The following is a 17,600-nucleotide window of genomic DNA, read 5'->3' on the forward strand; positions in this document are numbered from 1 at the left end:
GAGTCAGTAGACCATCAGTGATGTTTAGTCAAAATTGGTCATTTTTTAATTTGCTTTTGTCCAAAGCGACAAGTGAGGAGAAGTTGTGTTAGCACTAAAGATATCTCAAGTGCTTTAAAGTCATGTTTCTTAAAAAATATACATCATAATAATTTATTATACAGGTCTTTTCAACGTCCCGTTCACTTGCATGGGCACTTCACAACTTCCGGCGGTCAATTATTTTTGGATAATTCATTGGCAACGGATGAATAATGACCGCTGTCAAGGTAAACAAAAGGACTTTTTGCCTTTGGTATCACTCCGCGCGTAGTCCGGTAACTTGTCAATGTAATAAGCGGGATATGTATCAACCCAAGCGCTGTCGGTTGCTAAGCGACGACGTCAACGTCTTGGGCAGACTATTTCTCTGCTGATCAACACTATGAATGCTGGTAACGAATACATTGTAAATAAATTGTTTCGTTTTGGGAAGTAGCCGTGTAATAAGCGGGATAATGAATAGAACTTTGCCGGTCATTATCGAAAAATAAGCCCCTTCATGGCGAAGCAAGACACCTCTGCTGCGCGTCGGTGTCCTGTTTGCCCTGTCGGGGCTTATTTTCTCGATAATGACCGGCGTTCTATACATTATCCCTTACATATTTTATAATAAGAACTTTATTGTGATCACAAATCAAAAGAGTAGCTAAAGAGTCATTTTAATTGTATAGTAACAGAAGACGTAACGGAAGTTGTACTCAGTAATCCCAGTTGGGAATCTGCCTGACATTCTGGAACAGAATTGGTTACCTTGGGGACGGCATGGGCTGGTTCTCGTTCTTGCTGATCTTCATGGGCGTACGGGGTTTCTCCGCCACGGACACCGTAATGGAGGGGCCCACCTCGGCTACCATTTCCTGGTCGCTCAGCTCCTGTGCACAAACACACACATTTCTTTCAGTGTCGATATATAATGATGTAGATATATAATGATGTAGATATATAATGACACAAATATTCTCTGTATGTATTGTAATAATACGTTACTTCACATCACATACAATTCAATTCATTAAACTTTATAAAATTATATTCTATATGTATTATTCCCCCCACACACACTTAAATAAATACAAATCGATGTGCATCTATTGCATTACTAGTATAATAACTGAACTAGTATCCCCCCCACACACACATACAGGGAGGGTAGGGGGTACCAGTGTGTTGCTCTCGGCCTGGGCCTCGTCCAGGTTGCGGCTGCGGGAGGGCTTCATCTTCTCCATGGGCACTGGCTCCCCCTGCTGGAGGAACCAGACATCAATCACCCCGTAACCATAACACCCTGGGGGGGGCCATTAACGTGCCACTGTCAGGAGACCGCCTCCCCGCCCCGGAGGGATCGCAGTCCGTTGTGTTTTGTATACGTGTATATGTTTTTTATATAGTTTTGTTATTAAGTCCCTCAATAACTGAATCGGATTTGAAGGTTGTAATAGGAAGAAAAGACAAGGATATCCCCCCCCTAGGGTGAAGGTCGACCCCCCCCCAGGGTGAAGATGAGTGAGGGGGCCATAGACTCCACACAGCTAAAGCGGTTTCACATCGACTGAGCAGATATCACATCGGCGCCATGGAGGCTCTTTAAAAAGTGAAAACACCCTTCCCCCCGCTCCCTTGGCTGATAGTCATTACACATTCTTTAGATCGCCAAACCCGTCCCCCTTAGGTTCACAAGGGCAGGTGTTATGTAATGTTGGGTGATGTTGTGTCACGTTCTTCCTAAAAATATAACACTTCTTTCATGTCGGAAAACTCCCACACCCAGAGGATCAAAGAGGCAGCGCAGCAGCCACAGAGCCGTGGTTGGGGGTTTGAAACACACAAGCTTCTGCGTAACAGTTGCTATAGCCGCTGCCTGACTACATTATCATCTGTGTGTGCGGTTTGTGCACCGGTGTTGATCGATGATCGATTAGTATTGATTGTGTATTGTCAAAATAAACAAGGATTTCTGACAAAGAAAAAAAACGAATTTGGTAAAAAACATAATAATAATGCCCACATAAAAATGACTTTTTATGTGGGCATCAAACCCCTAACATCGCCACATTGAAATGTTTTTATCATTGCAACATAAAAAGGACTCTTTGTGTGGGATTATATAAAGTGTATGCTATGGTATTACAACACTCTGGATTAAAACATCCACCAAATGGCATGCACACACACACAAGTGCATAGATGTATGTGTATGTATGCCTGTGCGTGATTGTGTGGTTGTGTGTATGTGCGTGCTGGTGGTACCGGGCTGAAGGTGCCGTCCCGCCCCAGGCTGCCCTTGCTGTTCAGGCTGCCGATCTCCGTCTGGGAGCTCGACTGGGACATCCCCTCGAAGAACGGCCTGGAAGCAAGACCGTCGTTAAAGTGGGACTATTCAACCGTTCCTTGCACCATACGCTTTCGCTCAGACCAGTTTGAGCGACAGACAGAAGCTCTCCTTCAGACTTTCAAAATGGAGCATTCGTTTTTTATTTTTTAATGACTTTATTCTGATGACGGTCAGAATATATTCTGATTAATAACAGAGAATGTATCAATTGCGATTCACCGAGGGTAGGGATGAGTCACCATTCTTGGAGCATATGTAAATATCAAATTGGATTCAATCTTATAACAACGTCTTTTACCTGGAGGATTCGGTATGGGAAATTCCGGTCAAAATATATATATTTTTATTTGTATACATGCTATGCTTTTAAAATAATACAAGTCTTCAGGTGGTAGCAGTAACTCATATTGTCCACCAGAGGGCAGACTAACTTTAGACGTTTTAACCTTAAACGCAAATGGAGCAGGTCAAGAGTCCTCAATATTAAAATAGCCTTTTGAATACTGTGCTAGTAATCTTTATGTGTGAGTGCTTGTGTGTGTGTTTAGGTGTATCTCCCACTTTCGCACATGAAGGGTGTTGGCAGATGGGCAGTGAATGCGAGAGTGCGTGTGTGTACGTGTGCGTGTGCGTGTATGTGCATTAATCTGTGTGGGACTGAGCACTGGCATTTCAGTTGTCCTATATTATAACGTGAAATGTGGCCTTTCTTGCTGTATCATTTCTTACTTGCCATGTTCGTACAGAACCCCAGTGGATTCTGCTTTAAAAGGGCCCCTGTGTTGTTAAACCTCATTATATCTCCAATAACATAGTGGTTCTGGAAAACTAAAAATCAATAGTTAGCAAAACTCGGCGCTTGTTATGTGAGCATAACTTAGCATAGAGTGGGTGTTACCATACCTTAGCTTGGGGTTTTGGCTGGCGTACCTTAGCTTGAGGTTTGGGCTAGCATACCTTGAAGGGTCGCGTGCAGGTACATTTTTTGCATTAAATCACAACATGTGCTCATCGAAAGAGGAAAAGGATTGTCTTAGCTCTTAACAGCAAAGTGCTAAAAAAAAAGCGAAGTAAGCTTGTATCAAACGGTGCGACGCACATTGTGTGACCATTAGGGCAGCACCTAATGGCAACCTGACTCAGAGCAGGATGGGGTGGTCCATCAGCTGTCAAGATGTCATTGTGCACAGGGCTGTGAATCTGAAGGCTTTCAGTGAGCTGGCGTGTCACGTGGTGCATTCCCCTTGTGATGCCCCTTCAGTATCTTGGTGTGGCTGGCACTTTGCGGAACTGAATTGAGTCTGGCTTTTGTTCTAAGCTGCACAACATGTATAGTCTTCACAAGACTACGTCGATTTGCTTCGTACTTTGCCCACGTTTTAATTACGGTGGGGGGCAAGCAGATGATCTTTAATTTGGGTTTGGTCAGTATACCATACGATTGGGACTGGGTTAGCGTACCTCATCTTGAGGTTTGGAGAAACATGCCTAGCTCGCATTTGAGTTTGAGTCCTGAATTGGGCTTAGTGTTACATAGCATGGGGTTTGGGTTAATGGCATAGCGTACCTTAGATTTGGGTAAAAGTACCTTAGATTGGGTTTCGGGTTAGCATACCCTAGCTAGCGTTAGCATAAGCTATCTTGCGTTAGCATACCCTAGCTTGGGTTTTGGGTTAGCGTACCTTAGCTTGCGTTAGCATACCTTAGCTTGGGATTAGGATTTGAGTACCCTAGCTTGCGCTAGGCGCTAGCATACCTTTGCTTGGGTTTTGAGTTAGCGTACCCTAGCATTGCGTTAGCATACCTCAGCTTGGGCTCTTGGTTAGCGTACCCTAGCTTTGCGTTAGCATACCTCAGCTTGGGCTTGGGCGTGCTGAGGATGCTGTCGGTCTCGTCCATCTCTGGCCCGCTGTCGCTAGGGTTGTACATCTCCAGGCTGTCATAGAGCTCGTCCAGGTCCTCTTCCACCTCCTGGATCTGCTCCCGGGACACGTGCTCCAGGCCAAAGCCCACCTAAGCACCGGGCAGGGGGGGCCGGAGGGGGTAGAATCAGAGTCAGTTTAAATCCAGGGCCGATGGGAGTGTTACATTTTCTGACACTGCAAATCTGTAGTGTTACAGTAGTAGGTAGGCTGGTAGTCGCAGTAGTAGATGCTCCGAGGGTTAATGATAATTACAACAGAAACTGTGATGATGTCATTAGAGGCACTAGGAACACTGGCAGTGTATACAAAGATTGCCCGCCGTCCAAAAGGAAATAGGAGAAGTGCTTTGTTTGTTTGTTTCCCGCGGAAGTCATTTTCTTAATTAGCTTGTGTGTCTGTGTGATTGTGTGTGTGCTCGTACATGTGTGTGAGTGTCAGCAGCATTAACAGCAAAGATTGATTTGTCAGAAGTTATCAGAGCACAGACACGCGCTCCTGGTAAATAAATATAGCAAAACGTATCGTAGCATAACCAGGCTTTTCAGAGGCACTGATGTATAATTTGAGCCGGCATTCGTTTTGGCACGAAATGCCGCAGATTAAAAATAGAAACCATAACAATATGAGGGCGGCTGGCTTCTATCCACCGAAACCAAACAGACGCACACTTTTGTGGGGGCAACACAGGGCTGGCACCTACACCCTCACATGCACTTGTTTTGTTATTTAAGCCCACCCGTACAGTGTCAAAGTGCGAGCTGCCTTTGTCACTTCTTCTGCCCACACCTCTGAGAACACAACCATGAGAGAGAGCGAAAGAGCGAGAGAGCGAAGGTGGGAAGACGGGACATATGAAAGAGGGGTGTGAAAGCAATAGATTGGGAGAGAGAGAGAAAATTTGGGGGGGGAGCGGGGAGTAAAACAGAGATGGAGAGTAAGAGAATGAGAGCAAGAGTGAGCTAGAGTAAGTGAATGAGAGAGAGAGAGCGAGCGAACGAGAGGGATAGAGAGCAACATAGAGAAAGGAAAGAGGGAAAGAGTGGCCTACCTCATCGGTCACTTTGAACCTCTTCAGTAGGGCAACAAACTTCTGCTTGATGTTGGGTTGCTGGAAGGAGAATCACACACACGGGTCAAGGGAGTGGAGCCCGGGAATGTGAGTGAGTTTGTGTTTGCGCAACTATGAGGGTGGCTGAGTTATGCAAAAAAAATCTAAGGTGTGAATGGGGCTAGGAGGGAGGAAATTATGACAATGAAGTGCAGCAGACCTTAATATAACTTGCATGACAACGCCAATCCCTTGATGAAATCCCAGATGTCATTTGCCATGTGTTATAGCAGAGAGAGAGATAGAGAGAGAGAGAGAGAATATATATGTGCATGTGTGTGTTTTAAGGGGTTCTGTTCTGCACATTGCGTGACCTACTAAAAGTGTGTGCGCGTTTCATGGTGTGGTCTCTGGGTCAGTGTGCACGTGTTGACCAAGGGAGGGACCCATTATAACCGGCCGAGACGATTCCTGCAGCGGTGTGTGTGTGCTTGCACACACAACCACACTTGTGATATACCACCCTTGTCCTATTTGGCAGTTGCAGATTTAATACAAATTTACTGGTCTCCACTAGTGTGTAGTTATCTCTAGGGGGGGGAAAGAAAGAAAGAAAGAAAGAAAGAAAGAAAGAAAGAAAGAAAGAAAGAAAGAAAGAAAGAAAGAAAGAAAGAAAGAAAGAAAGAAAGAAAGAAAGAAAGAAAGAAAGAAAGAAAGAAAGAAAGAAAGAAAGAAAGAAAGAAAGAAAGAAAGAAAGAAAGAAAGAAAGAAAGAAAGAAAGAAAGAAAGAAAGAAAGAAAGAAAGAAAGAAAGAAAGAAAGAAAGAAAGAAAGAAAGAAAGAAAGAAAGAAAGAAAGAAAGAAAGAAAGAAAGAAAGAAAGAAAGAAAGAAAGAAAGAGAGAGAGAGAGAGAGAGAGAGAGAGAGAGCTCCGTTTTACTACCAGGGGGAATTGGGCCCAAATTATAAGCATCCAGACTCACAGCCAGACCTCGGGGGAAGAACTGATGGATAGAGAGATCAGAAGATGAAAAGGAAAGAGTGACGGACGGACAGAGAGATGAAGGAGAGGATGGATGAAAAGGTGAACAAACGGATGGAGGAAGGGGTCGAAGGAAGGAGGGATGGAAAGATGAAAAGGATGGATGGATAGAGGGGGAGAGGGATGGACAGAATCAGTGAGGGATAGAGAAAGAGCGATGGACAGAATGATGGAGGGATGGAGAAAGAGGGATGGACATAACGATGGAGGGATGGAGAGAGCTGTGGTAAGAGGATCTCTTACCCGGGCGATGGCCGTGTTGGAGGGGGGCTTCCGTCGCAGCTTCTTCTTCCTCACCTCGTCCTCTTCGTCAAACAGATACTGAGAGAGAGGCAGACACAGAGAGATGTTCTGGTAGGTTTTCTAGATTACTTTATTAAGGCTTAACACTCCTCTGGAGACAAGCGACTTGCTCCTCCCTGTGTTGCTGTCCGGGCCTCAAACCAACAAACACGTCAAGGACACTCATCATCTTATACAGACTCTTTGCCTGTGTCGCCATGGCAACAGGCTCAAGGAACAACAAAAGAGGAATGACTTAAACCACACACACACACACACACACCTGCCCATGAACGGGGTCGTCGCTGCCCTCTTGTTCCGAAGAGTAGCTCTCCTCCTCTTCCTCCGAGTAATTGTCAATGTCTGGGGAACGGTCTGGAGAGGGAGAGAAGGATAGAGAGAGACAGAGAGAGACAGAGAGAGACAGAGAGAGACAGAGAGAGACAGAGAGAGACAGAGAGAGAGAGAGAGGGAACGGGGAAAGAGAGTTAGCTACTTCATACTGGTTCGGTGTATTTAATCCGTATCCAGAGTTACAAACATCAACCTATACCTCATCAAGGCCAGAGTCAGCTTGTCAGCTTGACTCTGAAAGTATCCAACTGGAAACCTCCCAACCCTCCCACCCCTTAACGGGCCCCCTTTCCTCACCGGACATCTTGGCCTTGGGCCCCTCCTGGTTGATGGGCTGGCTGGACAGGGAGTACACCCGGACCTCGGCCACAGGCACCGAGGTGTCCTTCAGCTGGCTGTGCAGCCCCAGCACCTGGGCTCCCTCACTGGGGTGCTGCATCACCTGCAGGGAGCACACAGCGACAGGGGGCTGGGTGATTATTGGCCGGGGGGGGGGGGGGGGGGGGGGGGGGGCACACACTTCTGGGTCTCTAGCTTCAACGGTTCTGCATCACTGTAAGAAAATCGGAAAAAGTCACGAATTCTGTAGCCTCGTTCTTTTGACACTTTCGTAGTACAAGAGAGCGTGGAGGCAGATCCGACCAGTTTGGTCCGTTTGTTGCCGCTTGAGCTGTGATTGGGTGGCAGGGTCTTGACACGAGTTGGATAGATCAATGGACCAATGGGCCGGCCGCAGTCCCCGATATGAAATGCCAACGTAAGAGGGAGCTGAATCGTTAAAGCTCCGCATTGGGTCGGACGACTAGCTCAGCGGCATCTGGTGATGTCCTGTAAGCTGAAGATCGTGTCGTACAAGTGAACGTATGTGCAAACCTCCTCAACCTGTCTGTCGTATATGAGCCGGTGAAGCGCAACTGGCGGGCCCCACCATGTCACATACCTCCAAATGCATACACCACCTCACACTGATGTAGGCCACCTCAGTGTAAGGGGACTTGGGCCATGTTGGGAAAAACTATGAATGTCAATGACTGTGAGGGAGTGAGGGAGGGAGGGGGGAGGAGAGAGATAGAGAGAGCAAGAGGGGAATGAGAAAACGAAATTGGTGTCTGAAGAAGCACTAGATGGAGGGTGGGAGAGTGAGAGTGGGATGATAATAATTCAAAAAAAAAAAGCAAAAGATGAAGAGAAAAGGGCAGGATTGAAAACACGAATGAGGGAGTGAGAACATTGTGTGTGCACGCGTGCATGTGTGAATTGGATTGGACCAGCCCCTCACCTTCAGAACTCTGACACCTGTGCCCGCAAGTCACAACATATTCATTAGATCTATGTGTGTATGTGTGCGTTTCTACGCGTTTCTATAAGACAGCATGTGAGTGTGACCTGGGTGCAGCATCGACCTAAACCAGTCTATAGGGTTGTGTGAATTTGGTTTCATCACATGCATTTGTTTGAGGTTAAGTTTGGTATTATCCGTGTCTACATTTTGTGCTTGTGTGTGTGTGTGTAATGCACACATCGATTGTATGTTCAATTGCATCTATGCATGTTTATGGGCATGCATTGCCTCAGCATGCTGGTCACACCTATCTCACCGTCTCTCTTCCTCCTCCCCCTCACTCTCCGTTTACATCTATCTGTCCCTCCCCCGCCCTCTTTAATGAAGTCTGCGTAGCATAGTGTTACCCAGACGAGCCTGGACAAGACGTTGTGACAACACTGCTAGAGAGACAACACTGTTACTGCTGTACAGTCACATCAGCGTGCTACTTCTATTGTTGTTTATGTTGTTGTGTTGGGGTGAGTCAGCTCATTTATTGTTTTGTGAGCACCCTTTATCCCAACCACCTATATGGACTATAATGTTTGAGTGTCACACAAACACATACTGCATAATTTTCAACACAAGGACAATTAGCCGTTATTGACCTGTGAATCAATCTGTTTTTATTTGATCACCCCATTACCCCTCATCCCAGAGGGGTTATCCCAGGTCCCACACAGGTGTTGGCTCTGCCTAACGAGTGACACCAGTGTTTTTCCTACGACGACATAGGGTTGCTAGATCATGGGGGAAAAAATCATGATCACCATTATTTGTCAATATTGAAATCACGATTATTCAGATGATTATTCTTGAGTTTGTAAACATGATGCATTTATTCAGCATTCTCACCAAAAAAACTAAAATAATGGACAAATACGTATCCAGCTGCATTTCTATAAAACATTTAATGAATAAAATAAATATACCTGCAAATAAAAATATAAACTTAATGATATTAGTTTGAAGATCATTTGACGCAAAAATGGAAATCTCGATCAAATTATCGAGTAATCGCACAGTCCTACGACGCCGCCCCTGGGAAATGGGTCAATTTGTGTACTTTTCTTTTACTGTGGGGCTGTTCTCGCTCTGACCCAAAGTGCTCTTCAAAATGTATATCCGACAGGATGTTGGCAACCCACTCCGGTCCTGGCCCCAGAGTCCAACGCCAGGTCTTCCAGTCCGTCTTGGCGTGGTCCACAACACATATCTCTTGTCTTACGTCGTCTGGAGCCAACCCAACAACTCTCTTGTGTGTTGAAATAATAGATTGCGACGCCTCTGGTTGGTTTCCCAGCTCGTAACTACCTCAACGAGCTCACCGAACCGTGAGAGAGAAGCCGTTGATCCAGTTTGCGAGCACAATGCACGTCGCAACGTCGAGCAACCAGGCCGTCTGTAAGTTGGCGGCCCCAACGCTCTTGGATTACTAAATAAACACTGCATCAAAACCATTTGGTACTCGCGGCACTGACAGAGGTCTCACTTGAAGTTTGATTTGAACTGAAGTCTGCACATTCAAGCAAACTCTAAAGCATCTCTCTCTCTCTCTCTCTCTCTCTCTCTCTCTCCCCCCCCCCCCCCCCCTCTCCCTCCCTCCCCACCTCGCCCACCCTCCCCATCTCTTCTTCCCTCTGTTTTGTTCCATTTTAATATTGTGACTTTGTTTACCTCCCTGCTTTGTGGCTTTCGTGTGTTGTGTGCGCTGGACTCGTGTGGTATATGTGTCATTTGTGTTTGATGTGAAATGGTGCAATTTAATAAAAGCTAAAAACACACAAAGTATGGACTATGTGATGTTGTGAATTGAACCTTAATAAAGCATGCACACGCCTACTCCCTCACACACAAAGTGTTTGTGCACACAAAAAGTCTAAACTAGATTGTAGTGCATAACACATTCACATGCACGCAGGGGGGGGGGGGGGGGGGGGGGGGGTACCTCGGCCATGTTGATGAGCCCCAGAGCAAGGGTTTTGTACCCCAGGATGGTGCGGTTCTTGTAGCGTTTCCGTCTCTGCAGCATGATCTGCAGTTTGTTGGCGTCCCTCTTCAGGAAGTGGGGGTACTGGAGGGGGAGGGGGAGGATAAAGGGACAATCACCATTACACGGGAAGTTATGATGACCCAGATACAGCTGGGAGGAGCGCATGTCGTATTTGTTCAGGCTCATTTTTTACATGCCAGACTGGCACAGAGAACACCCAATGGAAAAATAAACATTAAACTTGCATAAGATAGAGTGACACACACACACAAACACACACACCTGTGAGGTACAGTGTGTTGAACACATGACTATCTATATCTGGGTTGGGCTCCTCTAATTGGTGATCTAATAGACTGCTGCAACACATTCATAACCCTTGACAGATTCCCTCTCCCCACAGCATGACCCAATGCGGGCCGGTAATGGGTTCACCGACTATAAATACAACAAAGCAACCGTGTTCAGTCAAGAGACGGGCCATCGGTTCAAAGAGGCCAGGTAAGAGCTGGCCTGTTTTAAAGGGATAAATGTTTAATTAAAAAAAACAATCGGATTGAGTTACATATAGTTCATCAACGTTTCCTCTATTTAAATTTGTTTCGTCGATCCCTCAACCCGAACATAGGTGATGGGCGACACCGGCTCCCCTCAGCCGCAGGTCACCATCGACAGGTTGAACAGGGCTAGGGTCTGTGGGTGAGCAGGCAGGTGCTGCAGCTGCGTTATGTACCTGCAGAGAGAAGGTGAGCTGCAGGTCTGTCTCGGTCAGGCCCGCAGCAGACAAGAGGATCTCATTGGAGCGCAGGATACGCTTGGAGCCCTGGGAAAGAGACACAGAGAGAGAGAGAGAGGCACCGAGATGCAGAGAGAGTACAAGACATGATTAAATGCCAGTGGGGTGGATTACACCATTAGTGTACCCTGGCTAACACCCTGCCACCCCCACAACAATGGTTTGTGTGTGTGTGTGTGTATGTGTGTGTATGTGTGTGTGTCTTTGCAACTGTGGATGCATCATCCAGAGAGGAAATGACAAAGGCAACTGGCAACAGCTGGGTGGGGAGAAGTAGGGGGGGCACAGAGCCATCACAGATCACTGCTGATGACATGTTGCCAAGACAACGTGCAGTAGCCATCAACAACCACAGCGGGTGGAGTATTTACAAAATAGCTCAAGTGCAAAGATGATGACATGATGATCCGCTTGATTAAAGCAATCAAGTAATCCAAAAAACTGACAAAATCCTTTGAAATGTTTTCACTTTGGTAGAAACTTAAGGGATAAGTCTCATGTTGGACCCAAGGGCGTAGTCCAGCGTAACCTCGCTAGACCGTTACAGGAAGAAGCTCAATACTCAATACCGGATCGATTTGGGATAAAACGACAGCGTATCTCCTGGAATCACGCTGGACAATCAATGAAGTCTGCCATAGCGAGCCTCTCCTTTCAACAGAATGGGAAAACTACAAAAAGCTAAAAGTACAGAGAGATGTCTGCCCTCCCTTCTGAGGTCGTACCAGCTCCGCTCTTCAAGACCGGACACCAATGGAATAGGTAAGCACACAACGCTTTGTACCGGCCACATCTACGCTCAGCGAGAGACGCCATCACAAATCCACTCAGTCCATTCATTAAAGCCTGTGTGGCCCTTTGGGAGATGTCTGAGAGGCGAAGGGGGGGAAAAATCCATGTGCAGGAATTTTAAACATCAGCACTTGAGGATTCAAGGGTTTATTCTAATACTGCTGCTTTTGAAAAGAATACACCAAACCGGCTGCCGAGATAAGCTCCGACACAATGCGTCTGCTTTTGCCGAACGGATTCAATGCATAGCGACGCAAACACACTTTGATAATACGGTCAACAATGTTAACGTCGTGGACAAAACCTTCTTTGACAATCATGGCTATTGATTTTATTAGGTCGATTCAATTGAAAACCGCCTGTTGGTACAAGCAGCCATGCTGAACATCAAGGCCTACCATACATTTACATTACAGTTGCATTGCAGACAGCAATATGGAACCAATCGCTCCCTTCGGATGACTAAAGGGCGACATAACTTGGTGATCTACGACGTGATCCGAGTGAGAACAATGTTGAGTCTAGTGAATTACTGATGACTGTACAGAACACGGAGGAAACGCCCGACGCACCCTGCATCTACAGTGTACACCAGCAGTGAGAACATACCTGCAGTTTGACCGCGATGACCACAGAGGTCAAGTCCTTGTCCAGCTCCTTCAGCATGATCAGCTTCTTCAGAGTCAGGTTGAAGAGCCTGGAGACAGAAACACACACACACACAGTTAGCTTTTAGATGGCGCCGTGAAGGGTCATTTGAAAATGTCAGAATGGTGGCCGCTTTTGACCTTCCATTCAACAGCACTTTCCCCCACCGGAAGTTCTTCCTAGTAGACGAGTCTGGAGGGGAAGACCGAACACTGTGCCAGTCAACACAGGCAAAGGGCGGACGGACACACACACACACGTCTTTTTCTGTCAGGGTCAGTGTAATCAATAATTCATCTCTTGGGCGTTTGATGGACAGAAAACGACAAAAATAGACCTCAGAGGGAGGTAGGGAGTGAGGAAGGAAGAAAATGAAAGAGCGAGATTCAAAAAGGGAAGGACCGGATGAAAGGAAATAACCACAGCCTGAGACAAGCAAAGTACCTTAATTTCCCCCAAAAAGAGCTGCGGCCGGCCCCGCTCCGAGTGGGTTCTGCTGAAGCCTTCTTGGCCTGGGCCCCCCACGGCCTGATGCTGACCATGAGGAGGATGCACAGACTACCTTACCCATCAGCCGCACTAATGGAAATCACTCCCAGCCTCTTCCAGGCCACAGTGGTAATGTCCGCCGAGGTGCATTTGAAGAATACATAAGAGGACTGTGCATAGTGGACCACAAGCAACGTACAGAGAGCATCGGACAGCTAGAAGAGGTCAGCTAACAGTGGACGGCTAAAAGTGGACAGCTAGCATTGGAAAGCTATACCCAATGTTAAGATTGACCAGTTGAGGAGCACCAGTTGAAAGCCAACAGTTAACATACAGAGAGCCAAATTAATTTCAATGCCCTACTGACAAATAAAGTAGTATTGTTAAGAGTTATGCCTATAGAAGAAGCTTAAGAGCTAACGGCTAGGCGAGTGTGAAGTCTAGGCGGGCCGGCTCTGTGGTCGGCATGAAACTGGACGCTGGTGACGAGAGAGAGGTGGCTGAGAGGAAAACATCCCACAAACTGCTGGCTATTCTGGACAATGTCAGCCATCCTCTGCACACCATCATCAGCACCCAGAGGAGCTGGTTCATCGACAGGATGCTCCTCCCCAAGTGCAACACCAACAGATTGAAAAACTCCTTTGTCCCCTGTGACATTAAACTGTACAACACCTCACTCCAATCTATCTATCCATCTCTCTAAAACTAGCGGTGGCTAGATAAGAGACTGGACTGCAGCGTGTTGCAGTTTTCCTTTGTTTTCCCCTGGCCTTCGGTGCTGTGCATAAATCAACAAGAGCACATGAGAGGTCAATCCAAAGTACATTCGGGCGGGGGCGCCAATCACGGGATAAGGCCAAGTTCACCCTACACCTTGTGGCTTCGAACAGTGCTTTGTGAACAGTGCAAACACTGCTTATTATGGTCAGATGCCAGAAGTCGATCTGCTGTTGGCCAGGGGTCCCTTAAGGAAGCCATTAGTGGACTCCAAGATAATGGATGGCCTATGCGTAGTGTGGCGCGACAGAAGGAGAAGAGGGACAGAGCAACAGACAGCAATGACAAAAAAATAAATCCCACATGGCTCAGAGACTGTCGGGTGTCTGCTCTCGGGAGGATTTGCCGCCTTCAAAACAAAAGTGCAGGGCGTATGGTTTTGCATGCTGTCGTTGTCAACGCCGAGCCGGCACAGGGGCCTCAACAAAGAGGAGGACAGCTGGAGCCGGTGATTACTTGGCACAATGGTGGCGGGTGCATGCGCGATTCCATTATGCAAGGCCGGCACGATGCGACGCTGGCTTTGGCTCGGTCAGAGATCAAGAGACAGAGCCAGAGGAGGAGGACGACAAGGCCGAGGGGGTGCGGGCGAAGAACGCACAGCCACCCGGTGGACCCCCTGATTGGGGGGACCATGAAAGTGCCTGCCTGAACGGCGGTAGAGCGTAGCTGTGCGGGATGCAGCAGCAGGTTCATCACAACGTTGATTCATGGCCTCTGCCTTGCCTCCCACGACCTGCTCCTTCCCATGATGGTAAATGGTAAATGGACTGCATATATATTATAGCGCTATACAATATTGCCTGATATTAACCCATTCATGCACACATTCACACACCGACGGCGGCATGAGCCATGCAAGGTGACAGCCAGCTCGTCAGGAGAAGATAGGATGAGGTGCCTTGCTCAGGGACACCTCGACACCCATCTAGGCGGAGCCGGAGATCTAACTAGCAACCTTGCGGTTACCAGCCAACCCGCTCTGCCTCATGAGCAACTGCCGCCCCCCATGATACCCCGTTCTCTCCCTCTCCTTTTGGCAAGCCGTCTCTCTCTCCCTCACCACAGTAAACTCTCTCTCCCTCAACACAACCGTGCAGAGGTGAACAGCGGGCCACCTGTAGACACACCTTGACAAAGCTGTGTGAATGTAGCGCTTTTTGTCGGGAAAATTATTAGCAAAAGCGTCATTGAGGCGGTTGTGAATCAATTAATGGTCCAACACTGTTTACGGGGTATTATATGTGCGCGTGTGCGACTAACAAATGTTCATGCAAAGCTAGCATGGTGTATTTGTGTGTGAATGTGCACAGCAAGTGTGTGTGCGTGCGTGAAGCAGAAGGCAAGCATGCATGTTTGCGTGTGCCCGATATGACTCACTAAAAATATGTATTCCAACCTCGTGCTTTTGAGGGCCTTTTGAAGTTTTGATGCCTCAAGTATCTTCAAAAAGGCTGAGATTGAGTGAGCGAGTGAATGAGTTCTAAAAGCTAATCAACGTCATCGGTGGGGAATTGCAGACAAGACTTATGAAAACAGCTTGTCATGCAATCCTGTCCTTCCTTTATGACGTAGCACTGGGGAGGGGGGGCTAGGGCTGGACGATTAATCGGATTTTGATCGCGATTTTGATTTTAGCGTCAAACGATCCCAAAATTAACATAATCGAGTTTTTCCATTTAAAAAAAAAAAAGAAAAAAAAAAAGGTTATTTTATAGAAAGGGCAGAGCAGCTGGATACATATCTTTTAATTTTTTACGGCGAAATTTCAAAGTTCTCAGTTCCAGAGTATTTTGGCAGAGAGACATGCTGAAAAAATACAACACGTTTTCAAACTCAAAATAATCGTGATTTCAATATTGACCAAGATAATCGTGATTATGATCTTTCCCATAATCGTGCAGCCCTAGCTTCAGTCAATATTTAGGCTTATGATTCAACGCCCAATCAGAACAGCCAACCTATAAAATGTTGTTCCACAAGCACCTGTGTTAATGCATACACAACCCCTCCCCCCAACCAACCACCCACACACATACTTTATTTAGCTACGCTTTCATCCAAATCGACCTACATGCATTCAACCAGAAATTTCAACAATCATGAAAGTACATACAATTCATCAAACTAGCAGACTGCTTGAAGCGCTACATTTTACAGAACAAGAGATGAGGATGATTTATTAATTTATTGATTTATTTTTTCTCTGAGCCAAGATGCACTCCGATGAGTTTTCAGTCTTTGATTGAATGATTTTACCAGCTAAAAATACCAAATTGAAAATAAATCAATGGATGAGTTGACTATGGGTCCCTTCCCAGTCCTTCAATACTCCATTAAGGGAATAATTAGTATGGAGGAGAACATAGAGGTGCAGCCCACATTGACCTATGAGATTATGTTTGTCTGCATACTGTGTGTGCACACACGCGTGTGTCTATTTTATTGCATTTGTGTGTGTCTGTGACTTTAAAAAGCAGGTGCTTTGCTTCTGGTTGCCGTGGCAACAATCAATCCAGTGCAGCTTGACCTTGCAGAGTCTTTTCCAACAGCCCGAGCTGCAACTGGTTTGTGTATCTTCTCTCTTTATTTGACCCCTGGTATCAAGATAACCTCCAGCGGACATGTTGGCCCCCAACACGGACATAGAAAGGTTTTCCCTTCTGTACATCTCTCCCTCTCTCTTAACTTCAAACTGTCCCCCCCCCCACCACACACACACACACACACACACACGTTGGAATAACAGTGTGAACGCCAGGACACCCCCCCCAACTCAGCAGAGTCCGGGGCCAGGGGGTAAGGAGAGGACTTACATGAATGTGTGTCCTTCAAACGAAAACCATAAACAGAAGAGCCTGTTGAGGAGATGTTAATGGGCCCTAAAAGCCAACCCAAGGGCCGATGACTCTCTTTCCTCCCCCCCCCCCCCACACACACACACACACACAGAACGATCATGCGGTGCACAAAGACAAAGGGATGGCCAGTGTGACTCACACCCAAAGATGACATCAAACAGCTGTCCTGTGTTTGTGTGTGTGTGTGTCCAGCCCTCTCAAAAGAGCTACAAGCCATTTCAAAAGATTTAAAATGATGGATGAAATGGAGGGAGTTTCAATAAAAAGCAGCAATCTACAGAGTCATCATATCAGGGTTTTATCATATTTGGAAATCCATAACTGGCAAGGCCAGATGGATATTCAAACGTGAATACCTGGAAGGTCTCACGAGGCTTCGTTCGTATGATGAGCAATCAATTTGGAAATCAGAGATACGGAGAGGGAGAGCAAGAGATGTTCCATTAGGCTATAACTAGAGCGCAACACATTCCCGGTGAGTGAGCGATCATCTATTCTGGAGAAAACACTCTTGGTGGTGCTGCGCTAGTGGCTAAAACTCTGGCTAGCTTGGATACCGTTCGTGAAATTATTTCTTATTAATGGGAAGACGTTTTTTTCTTTGAAAAAACAAAACAAAGTGTTGACAGGTCTAGGTTAGGTGTGTCTACAAAAAACAACATGATGCTTTCTGATGCACATACCATAGTACCTTGGCTAGATGGGCTGGTCTGGAGGCGGGACTTCCCTGCCACACAGGCGGGAGAGACGAGGCAGTGGCTGAGCAGTAAATCAATCATGCTGCAATGACATAGGGCCGTCTTTTATCCAGTTTGAAGAAGGCTGGAGGGTTGCCGGAGTGTATGCTTGAGTGAGAGCGTACGTGTATGTTCTAATGCATCTAGTCTCGGCTTT

At 46.6% G+C, this 17,600-nt stretch overlaps 1 protein-coding gene across 4 annotated transcripts in view; it reads right to left on the reverse strand.

Moving 5' to 3' along the window:
* LOC130369787 (phosphofurin acidic cluster sorting protein 1-like) overlaps window positions 1-17,600 on the reverse strand; it is a 39,314-nt gene that overhangs the window by 9,513 nt on the left and 12,201 nt on the right. The window contains exons 2-12 of one of the 4 annotated variants that reach the window (XM_056575347.1): window positions 12,538-12,625; window positions 11,074-11,163; window positions 10,296-10,421; window positions 7,321-7,465; window positions 6,953-7,044; window positions 6,631-6,708; window positions 5,348-5,407; window positions 4,227-4,387; window positions 2,290-2,386; window positions 1,203-1,283; window positions 793-914 (exon numbers count right to left, since the gene is read on the reverse strand). In XM_056575347.1, the coding sequence (XP_056431322.1) occupies window positions 793-914; window positions 1,203-1,283; window positions 2,290-2,386; window positions 4,227-4,387; window positions 5,348-5,407; window positions 6,631-6,708; window positions 6,953-7,044; window positions 7,321-7,465; window positions 10,296-10,421; window positions 11,074-11,163; window positions 12,538-12,625 (1,140 nt within the window). Of the gene's footprint in view, window positions 1-792; window positions 915-1,184; window positions 1,287-2,289; window positions 2,387-4,226; window positions 4,388-5,347; window positions 5,408-6,630; window positions 6,709-6,952; window positions 7,045-7,320; window positions 7,466-10,295; window positions 10,422-11,073; window positions 11,164-12,537; window positions 12,626-17,600 lie in introns of all 4 variants that reach the window. The other 3 variants (XM_056575345.1, XM_056575346.1, XM_056575344.1) reach the window with 3 other exon arrangements.

Source organism: Gadus chalcogrammus, chromosome 17 (genome assembly GCF_026213295.1).
Source record: "Gadus chalcogrammus isolate NIFS_2021 chromosome 17, NIFS_Gcha_1.0, whole genome shotgun sequence".
Taxonomy (NCBI): domain Eukaryota; kingdom Metazoa; phylum Chordata; class Actinopteri; order Gadiformes; family Gadidae; genus Gadus; species Gadus chalcogrammus.